This window comes from Mustela nivalis (assembly GCF_964662115.1).
Source record: "Mustela nivalis genome assembly, chromosome: 1".
In the NCBI taxonomy this organism is placed as follows: domain Eukaryota; kingdom Metazoa; phylum Chordata; class Mammalia; order Carnivora; family Mustelidae; genus Mustela; species Mustela nivalis.
In genome coordinates this window covers 184,871,584-184,884,702 of record NC_139020.1, presented here as the reverse complement: position 1 = coordinate 184,884,702, position 13,119 = coordinate 184,871,584, and the positions used below count along the sequence as shown (strand labels likewise).

The window sequence follows — 13,119 nt, the reverse complement described above, 5'->3', positions numbered from 1 at the left end:
CACACAGCATGCATTCCTAAGAAATTACTGTGCTGTGCAAAATTGTGTAATGCAATCCACATGAGGCGTATTGGGAAAATGGGGTTATGGGTACAACACTCAAAACTTTACTACTGATAAAAAGGATAGGAACCCAAAAAAGAATAGGAACCTAACAAAAATGGTAGCACAGTTTTACATTGATTAAATGGTTAAGAGTAGGTAAATACAAGAAAACGACCTGACATTTGCTTCTGAAAGTAGGTTTTGGAAGGGTTGCAGCTTGCGAGCTCTTGGGAAGTAGTGGACGGCAGGTTTTCTGAAATTGAGGGAAAGTTGTAGCACCGGTTGTGGGTGGGTGTGGCTCCTTACATCCAGGGCGGCCTGGAGTGGATGGTAGATGTTTGGGAAGAGGGGTGTGTTTTGTGTACGCCCACGTGGCTCCGTTCAGCCAGGTGTAATTTTCTGCATTGACGTAGTGCTTTTTGCAGATGAAATCTTGCAAAAGCAAGTGCAATATTTCATTATGCTCAATTCATTCCTTAGTGTATCAGTGACTTTAGAATAAATTTGCTTTCTCCAAATAAGCATAACTATTGAATTAGATTGAGAATGTTATTTACCTCATTTGGTTATCAAGAGAAAATGTATCACATTTACTCTAAGACACATGCTAAGAATTCTAATCCCCAGAGAATAGTAAAAAGAGAGTGCGCTTCGTTAAAGTAAAAATTGTAGTTGGGGTTTTGCTCCCTCTTCCTAGCAGAAACATGGTATTATTCCTTTAGTGCGCTTCCACCAGAAGTGTACAAGCTTGCTGTGGATGAACTTGGAGGAATATTTTAATATTTATTTTAAGATATATCAGAAAATATATATAATAAGCTTATCAAAACCTGTTCAGTAGATACTCTTGTTTGGAGAAATAGCTCTCAGTCGAAGGTGGTTCTGTGCTTCATACTGGGTGATGTAAAAATGGATTGGAAGGTAGTTTCAGGTTGCCCCCAGCAGAGGGACACTGCTGGTGATTAGGGATAGGGGGCAGGACTTCTAGTTATCCTGATATCCTGTACAAGAATTCTCCTGTCCAAAGTACCAGTGATGCCCCCCTAAGAGAGACCGGTTAATGCTGGCTGAGGAGGAGGACAGAACAGGAGAGGTGATCATTTAAACAAAAATGTCCAGTAAAAAAGAGTATCTTATGTGGCTTTGGTAAGAATGATGAAAATAGTTTGCAGTTGATCAAAGTCTGGAAAGTACTACAGGTAGTAACTGTGAGCTTTACTTAATAGACCCTGATAGAGAGTGCCATGGCTAGGCAGCGCTCTCAGTGCTCTACAAATGTTAACTTACTCAGCCATGTCTAATGGTTCTGGAGCATTAGCCTAGTATGAGGAAGGCTCTCAACCTTGACTGCACAGTGGAATCACACAGGAGGGCTTATCAAAGTCTGGATGCCCAGACCACACCCCAAACCAGTGAAATCAGAATCTCGGGGGCTGGGAATCAGCATTTTTAAAGCCCATTATGTTACACCTTTATGTTACACCAGTGTGGAAGGTTGAGAACCATTGGAGTGATTGGCAGTCACTCCTCCTCACAAGAAAACCTGTACCGATAGTTGAAAATGTTAATTGAAGGTCTGCTCTGTGCTGTGCCTCAGAGGGACAGAGATGACCCAGACAGGAAGCCTCGCCATCCAAGGGGAGGTGGCAGAACTGGAAACCGATTTTTACAGTCCTGGCTGACAAGTGCTAGTGCTTGGAAGGATCCTCAGACAGTGTTTGGGGATCACAGAGGAGAGAGGAACTAAATTAGAAGACGGGGTGGGGAGGGAACCTCTCAGATGCCAAATTTAGAAAATTAATAAACTTAAGTTATTTTAATTTTCCCTCCCATACACACAACTTTCATTAGAGGGGGGGAAGAACACTTAAAAATCACTATCCAGTTAGCCATCCTAACTTTGTTGTGGCCTTGGTGTGGTCTAGTTGGACAACTGAAATTTTGTCTGTAGAGTAGGTTCTTAAGTACCACGTAAAGCACTGTTGAACTAATGGCCTTCTGGGAAATAAGTCATCTCAGCTTCCCAGAGAGCTCAGGACTGTTATAAAATGACCTTTAAAAATAAACCATTTGTGTGATGCTTATAATCATTGATTCTAGTTTAAATTTTTAAAAACATTCCTTTAGCTTCCATATTGTGATAAGTAAATGTTGGATCCCATACATTTTAAGTTAAGCCACATGTCATTTTAAATTGCAAGTTTAATTGACAACACTAAGCTACCATCATTAGGTAGTTAAGTAGATAAAAGTTACTAAATAATTCACTTGTTTCAGATAGTAGCGTTCTTCAACAGCTCTCGGTTTATTTAGTATAGATTGCCTTACACAGAGAAAACCTGATTCTCCAGTGGGTAGACTTATTTTCAGCTAAACCTGTATAGTCTGTATTTAACCATGAATTACTTCCTGGTTTAAAAAACAGGCGTAGCTATTTGTGGTATTTTTGTCTTATGCCTTTGGCATCTTAGTGGTGTGAACCAGAGCTATGCCATCTGTACTCGAGTGAGATTATTAAAAAGAAAAGGGGGGGGGGGGTGACGTGATTCACTGGAAAATTGCAGAACAGATTCTTAAAGAATGATAAGATAACCCTAGAAACATTCTTATTTGCTGTCATATGCTGGTGGGTAGTGACAAAAAAAAATAAGGTACAACTTGTTTTTTAACATTTTGCAATTCTAAAAATTGGAAAGATGCTCTGCTAGCAAGGAAGAAAGAGACCCATGCAGCGTCAATTAGTACAGCTTTGCAGATGAGTGAGTAACTTGCCTCTCCACCTGCAAGTTGGAGTGAAGTTTATTTCGAGCCTGAAAAACTAAATATTCTCAGGTTTAGAATGGCTATTTAATTTCCTAATGGTTATCTATGTATGATAAACCACTTTATGCTGAGATGTTTCCGAAGCAGAAGGACCAGTTCCTAGAATCCTAAATAAGTCTGTGGGGCCTAGATAAGCCATTTCTGAAAGCTGCTGAGTTAAATATATTTTCACTTAGTGACGCATATTTGAACCTAAATGTGTTGATTTCAGGGGACTCTTCCAGGATTCCATTGGAGACTTGCCTGAAACCGTGTCTTTTTTTTTTTTTTTTCCTCCCCCTTCCTGTTTTCCTTTTCAGAAAGAAGACATAGCTCATCCAGCAAGCCTTCTTTGGCTGTTCCTCCCAGTTCAGTATTTTCCTTCTTCCCTTCTCTGTCCAAAAGCAAAGGTGGCAGTGGAAGTGGAAGCAGCCGTTCTTCCAGTGGAGGTGTTCTAAGCACATCCTCATTAAGTTCCAAGTTGCTGAAATCACCCAAAGAGAAGTTCCAGCTCAGGGGGAACACCAGGCCAATGCATCCCATTCAGCAAAGTAGAGTCCCCCATGGTAGAATGTGAGTATGGCCAAGAAAGTCCTTGAAGCCTCCCTGCAGGAGGTGGAACTGTGTCCCCAGTAGCATCCAAGCGCCTTGTGGATAATGGGAAAGAGAGGCTGCTCGGGGGCAGGGAAGGAGGGGAAGCAAATAGATGTTTCGTTTTGTTTCCCTGTCCCGCTTTGGGTTAAGGTTAATACTTACTGATTCTTTATCGTGTGCCAGCTGTGGAAACTTGGCTGTCTTTGTGTCCTGTCATTTAATTATCACAACAACCGTATGAAGCAGGTCTTGGTGGTAGCCCCATTTTGCAGACAAGGAGAAGGAAACGTAATAAGGTCGAGGAGTGTTAACCAAAGAGCACTCCAGTCAGACCAGCCCCCGGTTCACACACCCATCCTGTCACTTCCCTAACTGCAGGGCTTTGAGCACTGTTTCTCTCTCAGTGTGAGAATAGCCTGTGGTGCAGAGTTCCTGGGAGCAGTAGAATTAACATGGTAGCACCAAGCACTTGCCGTAGTGTCTGGCCCACGGGAGACAGTGAACGAACGGACACTGGTGCTTCTGCTGCTGCCATTGATAACAGTAGGAATAAAAAGATGAGGTGATTCCTAGATGCTTTTCCAGGATTTCCTGGAGCCTGCAGAGCAATAGGGAAACAACGCTTCCTCCCCCACAGTCTTGGGCTCCCATCACAGTAGCAGACTGGGAAGACTGGAAGAAGTCCCCAGTTCCAGGCAAGGCTTTGGCATGTTTGCACCGTGGGTCTGGAGCCTGGCAGGCTCCTTGTGGGCATGTGAGGGAGCGACCCAAGCACTCCATAGAAACCTGTCTTGCCTCGTCATGGCAGCCCTCTGCCCTGGCGTGGGTGGCTTTTCCCTCGCCTGTCTCCCTTTTGGAGGGTATGACCCACATCTCAGTCCCCAGGTCTGATAACCTGGCTAATCTCAGGGCAGCATCTAGCACCCGCTGCTGCTCAAGGACCTTGCCAGCTGGGAGAGGCCGTGGCTTCTTGCAGCGTCTCTGCTGCTGTCGGCCTCTTCCAGGTACAGCTGTTTGGTGCTGTTTGTCCTGGTTGCTAAGCCCCCAGCCTCTGCTCATCTGTCAGAAGTACAAGTACAGCAGGCTTGGCTTTCGTTCCCGGACCTGTCTGAAAGCCAAAGAAAATGCCAGTGCTATGTGTAAGTCACTCGCCAGCTTAACAGCTGTTTGAGCACTGACTTCACTGAGCAAAGTTTATAAAACCTCATCAATCCCAATCTTCTTTATTTGGATGGAGCTGGGCTTTAGAGGGGGTCGAGGCCCACTGTTAGCATTGTACTAACATTTGCCACCCAAATGAGAGCGTAAGATTCCCAGAAAACTCGGTTCTTTATTAGTGGCCCAGGTACCCGGTGCTCACCAGCTGTGTGCCACACACTTAATGTCTGAGCTCTTGTCATAGAAACTTTTTTCAGAGACTGGAGAATTATCCTGTCAGTGACACATCACTTAACTAATTAAACATTGGTCTCCTTCATTGACGGGTGTGGTTAGGCTCATTTGAATTCTTGTATGTCCCCACAGACATTTCTTGGACATATTCTCTAGTTCCAATTATTCTTTCCTCTGTTCACTCACTTTACTTGGTTTTGATGACTCCTTTCTTAAAAATGATAGTCTTCAAAAGATACTCTGTAAAGGTCTTGCAGATAGTCTTCAGTCCTTTTAGACCTTTTCATGTTTTGCTTCTTGGAGGAATTGAGTTGGGTGTCAGATGTAGGTCTCCCATAGCCTCATGTGTCAGATTGTCCTGGATGACGAAAGACCAGGTAAATCCGATGGTCCACTGGACTTTTTTGCTTCACCAGGAGGGCTTAGAGACTGAACCATCGTGAATCTTCCTGAGTTCTCTGGGTAGTCCCACCACATTTTCCAAAGTTTCCTTTGGGGGCCTAGCTCTGTGCAGGGCATAGGGGTAGTTGGAGACTCTGCCCTCTGCCTTCCAGCTCCCCACTTCCTTGGGGCCACAGGGCCCTCAGGCTGATGCTTCGCTTCCCTCTCTGATAGCATGACGCCCTCTGTCAAAGTGGAAAAGATTCATCCAAAGATGGATGGCACACTACTGAAATCTGCGGTGGGGCCCACCTGTCCTGCTACTGTGAGTTCCTCAGTCAAGCCTGGCCTTAACTGCTCCTCAATACCAAAGCCAACCTTGCCTTCACCTGGACAGATTCTGAATGGCAAAGGGCTTCCTGCACCATCCACTCTGGAAAAGAAGTCTGAAGATAATTCTAATAACAGGAAATTTTTAAATAAGAGATTATCAGGTAACTTCACATTTTCTTGTCTCAGTGTTTCTGTGTCTATTAATTGGGCATTCGTGAGGGAACAGATGGGCTGCTGTCTACAAGTCCTCCCTTTAAGGCTGGTCAACTTCAGCTTTAGGAGAAAGTTCCTTAAGTAAGACATCTGACCTCTTCACTCTTGCTTTTAAAAGTGCACGTGTCTGTAGGTACTGTAAAACTAGCTTTCTCGGGGGGGCGCCTGGGTGGCTCAGTGGGTTAAGCCACTGCCTTCGGCTCGGGTCATGATCTCAGGGTCCTGGGATCGAGTCCCAAGTCGGGCTCTCTGCTCAGCGGAGAGCCTGCTTTCCTCTCTCTCTCTCTCTCCCTCTCTCTGCCTGCCTCTCTGCCTACTTGTGATCTCTCTCTGTCAAATAAATAAATAAAATCTATAAAAGAAAAGAAAAAAAAAAACTAGCTTTCTCGGGGTGTCTTTGCAAATGGAGAGGTGAGATAGTGCTGATTTGCGCGTTCTCTTTTCTGTCAAGTGATGACGGTAGACCCCCGCCCTCTGTGGGGTCTGCTGCTGCTTTGTGGGGCTCACATGTTGTAGATTTTTTCTATTGGTGATGTCATAGATTGTATTCAAGTTAAAAATGTGTCTGTTTCGAGATTTCTCCTTTTGTTTTCAAAATAAAGGAAGGAATGTTTGATGAGCCCTTGGTAATGTCTATATGCTTTTGACAGAAAGAGAGTTTGACCCTGACATCCACTGTGGGGTCATCGACCTCGACACCAAGAAGCCCTGCACCCGGTCTTTGACATGCAAGGTAAGTGACCTCCTAGATGGCACTGGGAACTCTCCAGTAAGCACAGGAGTTGGGGTCCATGGCATGGCCCCATAAGGCTCTTGCACCCAGAGGGAAGCTGATCTGTGGATTGTTCTGAATTTTGTAAATGAGCGCGGGTAACTGGGTTTCCATGAAGAATGTTTTCAGTTCGGAAAATGCGACATCTTCTGTGATAAGCTGCAGTCAGAAGAGGTGTTTTGCCCCCAGTGAGCTTCTGGTGTCATATCCAGGGGAATACTGTTCTTTCCTAATCAGTCTGTTATTTTCAAAGACTGTTAGTATTTCTGCAGAGAATTTTAATGTGAGAGACTACCCTTTACTGTGGTTTAAATTGTATGGACTTAAATCCAGGAATTTACTTTGCCTGTGTGTGAATATTCTTTAAAATGCTTGTGTAATGTGTGGTTCCTAAATTTTAAAGAGCCACTTTAAAATCATCTGATTTTGAGATAGACTCATTTTTCCATTTCTAAGAAAGTACTAAATAACATACGGTCTTACTAAGCGAAGAAAATGTTATGATCCTCCTTTCTGCCCTGAGTTTTCCTTTCAAATGCCGATATGCTAATAAGAAGGTGTTGTATTTGCTGTATAGTCGGAGTTGCCGTGGAGTGGTGTCAGGGGACCCCTGCATAAATGAGCAGATGTGCTTGTGTGCTTTTCTCTGGAGAATGTCTCCAGCTACCCTTCAGAGGGGTTCAGAAACTATCACAGGTCGTTGCTTTAAAGTAATTTAAAAACACTTGTTTGGAGAAGGGGGTAAGAATTACAAAAATTAGTATTGTATTTTAAAAAATTGAATGTGTATTATTGGTGTATTATTTTAAATTTTACCAAAGATTATGTTTGAATAAGGGACTTCAGTTCGTACTCTACCCCTTAACAGTGGAGGAATGTTAAAATCCTTCAGAAAGTGTAAATATTATTTCTAAGTGGTTATTATTTTAGTTTAAATTTCTAATTTAATTTTAGCATGTAGATTTTATTTTACAACAGTGGTTCTGAAGCTTTTACGGAAAGGTGTTGGCCAGAGCCCCTTTAAATATCTAACTTAAAAAAAAAAATCACAAATCATTTTTCCTGGGGGGGGGATACATATGTGTGTGTGTGTGTGTATTCTGAATTTTGCATTCTGTCCCAGGGTTCACACATATCTTCACCCCAAGCCCCAACCCTTAAATCTCTAGGCTAAAAACTCCTTTCTCAGGACAAACTGCTTTTATTTTATGTAACATTAGTTGAACACACAGCACAGTGTGTTGTTGAAAGTTAGCCCCTCGAGCTCTGAAGAGCTGTGGCCTGCTGCAGCAGCTGCAGAGGAGTTTATTAGCGCAAGCCTCACCCCGGTACCCCGACCTGGTCCCGATCGGCTGACTGCTCTCAACTCTCTTGCCACCTCCCTGGCTCTCGAGACCCCAGATCTCTCAGTATTAGGGTGCCAGTGGTCGATGAAGAATGCTTGCCTTATCCCAGAGGCTTGGCCTTTAATCATCTCTGGGCATGCCAGTGGACCATAAGCTTTATCAAGTCATTATGTGCAGGATTGACCAGCCTTCTCCCTGAGTCTTTATTGATGGTGAACAGACTTCATACGGGTTCTGCATTGTCGTCTCATCTTCCTTTTTAAGTCATGTGTGCTTTTCGTGTGTTCTATGAAGGGTGGCATCCACAGAGCCCCGTGCGGGGCCTGCCTTCGTGTTAGTATGCATCTGCAGCCCTGGCCTGCTCGAGGTCATCATAGAAGTGGCAGGTCTGCCCTTTCACACATGGCCCTTCCTCTCCTCCTGCCTCTGTTTGCCACTGCTTCTCCCTCTTCCTGTCGCCATTTTGGCCTGCATCTCTTAAGCTGTGGAGGGTTGCCCATGCCTAAGGGCCTCCCCACGCTTAAGGGCCTCCCTGCTGAATGTCTCCCATGTTGCTGCCTGGGTCTGTCCTGCCTCAGACCAAGAACGTAGTCCTTCCTCTTCGGTGTCTGGGGACCTGCTGCTGCCCACTCTGTCACTTGTCCACTCTGTCTGCCTGCCACCCTCTCAGGCCCCTCCTCACTTCCTTGTCTGTCTGATATCCTGTTTCATGTCCTCTCCGTCTTCCATGCACATAAAATTTGGCTCTGGTTTCCTTGCCCCTTCGGTCATTGTGGAGAATTTTTTGCATATATCTGAGCACAGGCCCCATTCTGGGACTCCGTAGATACAGGCTTTAACAGAATCAAGGCACAGCCCCTAGCCTTGAGGGGCTTACAGTCTTATGAATGAGAGGTAGGTTAGCTTCATAATCATTCATATATGTATGAACTTACCCCTGAGGAGTAACAGGAAGGAAGCCTATGTGTTATGACAGCCTTCAGTAGGGGATTGAGCAGGGAATCTCAGGCTTCCTTTGCCATAGGAATATGGGCTGAAATCCACAGGATTTAACTGGGCACAGAAGGATAGGAGAAGCCAAGGAAGCAGCATGTGTAAATATTCCATGATGATGCACAATAGACATGGTCGGGTCTGAGCCCACCAGGAGGCTGAAGAGCAGGAGCAGGAGCAGGCACTTGGTTACCAAAGGGGTGGGGTGGGGGGGCAGGAGCCTAGTTACATACCCAGTCTTTGTCCTGTGATTCTTGGGTAGCCCTCAAGGGTTCTGATGGGGAGAGAGCTCCATAGAAATCCTGGTTATTGTTCAAATGAAGCTAGGGAAATATTGGTCATCTTATGATGACCAACCATAAGATCATAAGATGACCGGTATTTCCCTAGCTTGACTTAAATTGGTCTTGCTGTGCTAAGCACCAGAGCCATTCAAAGAAGAAGAATGGCTTCTACATCTGTCTAGAGAGACTGGCAACTGAATGAGTGATATATATTCATTCATTCATTCATTCATTCATTCAACACATAGTAGAGGGCCATAATTTTTACATGCTTTGTTTGAAGTATTTCCTGAGTGACAGGTGCAGTATTAGGTAGCTAGAACATAACAAAGTTCCTTCTCTTCATTTCAGTTACTTTCCTCTGGATATATTACATAGTAAAGGAAATTAGGTAAAACTTGAAAAAGAAGCTAAATCCACTTGTGTACCCATCTATGCCAGCTTCAGTGTGGGGCAGGCATAGTTTGCAGTAGGTCTGTAAGGAGAGATAGGTCATTAACTAAAGTTCAGAAGAACAGTAAAAAGCCTAATTCCCCTTCAAGCTCTTAAATTATATCAAGCCTCTAAGCTTCTGGAGCAGTAATACGTTTGTATAATGTTTAAGGCCGTAAACACACACCAAGTACTTTTGTGTTACTTTTGTAACATGGAAGAATGGAGGAAGTCTGTAGATGAATTAACTTCTATTTGCAGCACATGATTTGTAGCCACTGTCTCCTTAAACGTTTTTTGCAGACTAGGACTCCGCAATAGGCAATAGTTAACTCGACTTTATCTTCTTCTAGGAATAGTATTAGCACCAAGTTAGCCTTCGAAAACGAACAGGAATTATCAAATGCATCTGGAGCATAGACATTTTTTATTATAAGATACGCCTCAGGCACGGGTTGTTGTTGGTTACCCTGCCGGGATTGACCTCCTTTTTCTCAATGTGCCCATTTCCTAATTCTGAAATAGATGTTGTCTTAAGATTCAGAAATGCTGTCTGTCCCATTTTCTTGATCTACGTAGTGAGTGTCTGTCTGTAGGGATTGACTCCGCTTCATCTCTTCCAGCTCACACTTTGTCCTCTCAGCCTTGTAGTCTTTGCTTCTCTCCAGGCTTCCTCTTCCAAAGCAGTCCCCACCTCCAGGATGCTTTGAGCCACTTTCACTCTTGACATGGCATTTTCACTGGAAGAGAGAAACACTTGTCTAATTTTTACTCCCCGGCTGCTACTGAAAAAGGAGTCTCTGGTACATTGTTTTAAAGTAAGCTCTGTGCCCAGTGTGGGGCTTGAACTCACGACCCCAAGATCATGAGTCATGTGCTCTACTGACCGAGCCTGCCAGGCACCCCTCTGGGACATGTTTATGGCCTAAGTGTTTATTCCCTTTTAGTATTTAAAATCTAAATGGGCCAAGAGGGATTTTTCTGTTTGAGCTAGTAAGGGCCCCGATAAATAAACTGTTATAGTGGCATGGAGCTTGAGTACCTAACACCTGTTTGTATCTACTGTTTGCCATTCACTTACATACCAGGTGGCACAGCTAACATTCCATCTTTCTCTTGGTGGAAGCAACATCACCACATTCTCATGTATTTGGAGCCTGGGATATATGCTTCTATTCTAGCAAAAGAAAAAAAGGTCACAGTCCTATGATTTTTAGCTTATCAAATGGTGAGCAGCCTTTAACTATGCTAATGGTCCAGATTGTTGTTGGTGGTTTTTAATTGGGAATGGTGTTTTGGGATATATGACGAAGAAATAATTATTGATGAGATTCCTCAGTTTCTGTATTTTTTTGGTCTGTAGACACATTCCTTAACTCAGCGGAGGGCTGTCCAGGGTAGAAGAAAACGATTTGATGTGTTATTAGCCGAGCACAAAAACAAAACCAGGGAAAAGGAATCGATTCGCCATCCGGACTCTCAGCAACCAACGCAGCCTCTCAGGGACCCGCAGCCCACCCCTCCCAGACCTTCCCAGGAGCCACACCAAAACTCTCACGGAGTGATTCCTTCTGAATCAAAGCCTTTCGTAGCTAGTAAACCTAAACCTCACACCCCCAGTCTTCCAAGGTAAGCCAAATCCTCCAGTTCTCTCCCTTTTCCAGAGAAAAGACTTGCAGACGCTCTAAAACCCCAGTATAGTCATGATATTGAGGAGTGTACGTCACACTTACTCTAAGAAGATGAGAGATTTTTCTAATTGGGTTTTAATTTAAGGGAAAAAAATTGTTGAGTTCATCAGTCAGTTTCAACCAGGGCTCTTCTTGGCCAAATGCAAGCAGCAAAAAGAAGCCAGAATGATCTCCTCCACCCCTGCTCAGCTTCTGGGGTCTCTTAACCTCACTGAGCGGGCTGAGACTTGGGTCCTGATTGCAGGTTAGTGCCTGGAACATCTCACACGGCTTTGGCAGCGTTTTCCCATTCACTTGTCTCAGTTCTTGCAAAACACAGCAGTGGGAGTCCTTGCTGGGGATGGGCATTCAGCCTGAGTTTTTACAGCATCCATTTATCAGCCTGTTTTTTCATTCATTCATTTGAGACCTGGGCCTAACCACGTACTAGGCATTTGAGCTGTTTTGTAAGCGATGATCTCAAGAGTGTTTTACGAGAACTTAATGCACATTCCTTGGAGACAGTGAAGGTGTACTTGAATATATGTGTCTTTGTGCTTGTATATTTAACCAAGTTGAAGTAAAGGACTTTGTCCCCAATTTCTAGAGGGAAGGGAAAGAGAAAGGCACAGAGAATGAGGGCCTTCCTTGCCAGCCATGGGCACCAAGGGCTTCTGCTTAGGGACGTGCCAGCCTCTGGCCACTGTGCCCAACCTTTCCCCCTCATGTGCCTGTTCCTTAACATGGTCGCGTGACGGGTGGAAGTGGCTGTCCACAGAGACCCATGTGTGTAGTTGAGCTGCTCCAACACGGGCTTTCTGGTCTGTGAGAAGCACGGCGGGGAAGCAGTCGGAGACGGCACCCCAGAACGTGGCCAAGCCCAGGCTGTCCGTTCCTTGGCAAGTCCTTTCTTTGGCCATCTTCTCATTGAAATTTTTCCATCTGTAAAAAAGTAAACTTAGTTCTAGAAGCACCAGGCATTCATACATGTAGGAAGCCTATAGCACCGCCCGAGCGGTAGGCTGTACACTGTCCACAGCGGGTGGTCATGCTGCCTCCTCCTTTGATCACCTCTGGTCCCTCTCAGGCTTAGAGCACATTGCCATTTATCTCATTTATTGCCTCAGTAACCCAAGTCTAGGTGAAATTTGAAGAGGAATCAAAGAAAGACTTCTCTTAAGTTCCACTTCTATTTCCTCTTGTTTGGGGAAACTAGGAAGAGGCTCTGAGCCACTCCATCGGCTATAGAAAGGAGAACCATTTGCAAGTTACCTCTGGGTAGAACTTGCAGACAGTTCCCTGTGACATTGTGCGGTTCAGGAGAGTGGATTCTTCACTCCCCGGCCACCTGATCAGCATCTGTTGCCCCAGTGCTAGTGGGGGACCCCAGGCCTCCCTAGGTGGTCTCAGACACGTTGTTGTATCTGGGTTAAGGCGGCTGATTCCCAGATGTGTGATCTGATCAGTGCTGCACTTTCTACTCACCAAGGCCTCCAGGCTGCCCTGCTCAGCAAGGTGGGAGTGCCCCCATTGACCCTCCTCCAGTCCATGAATCTCCACACCCTCCCCTGCCTGCCACTGAGCCAGCTTCTCGGTTATCCAGTGAGGAGGGAGAAGGCGATGACAAAGAAGAGTCTGTTGACAAACTGGACTGTCATTATTCAGGTCATCATCCTCAGCCAGCATCTGTAAGTTCCACATGCACCCCCGTGTTGACCCTCCCCACACAGCAGGGACAGGGCACTGCAAGGGGGGCGTGCCAGGGGCCTTGGCATGCCCGTTCGTGTGGGAGACGTGGTCAAGGTGTGAGAGCAGCTCAGAACAGGGTGCCCCAGAGGCGGCATGCACTCTCTCCTGGGACA

General features: G+C 45.1%; 1 protein-coding gene across 4 annotated transcripts in view; it reads left to right on the top strand.

Moving 5' to 3' along the window:
* Positions 1-13,119, top strand: part of ATXN7 (ataxin 7) — a 137,415-nt gene that overhangs the window by 111,573 nt on the left and 12,723 nt on the right. For all 4 annotated transcript variants that reach the window (XM_082727064.1, XM_082727065.1, XM_082727067.1 and 1 more), the window contains 5 exons: positions 3,168-3,420; positions 5,449-5,708; positions 6,411-6,493; positions 10,951-11,216; positions 12,747-12,945. In XM_082727064.1, coding sequence (XP_082583190.1) covers positions 3,168-3,420; positions 5,449-5,708; positions 6,411-6,493; positions 10,951-11,216; positions 12,747-12,945 — 1,061 coding nt within the window. The remainder of the gene's footprint in view (positions 1-3,167; positions 3,421-5,448; positions 5,709-6,410; positions 6,494-10,950; positions 11,217-12,746; positions 12,946-13,119) is intronic.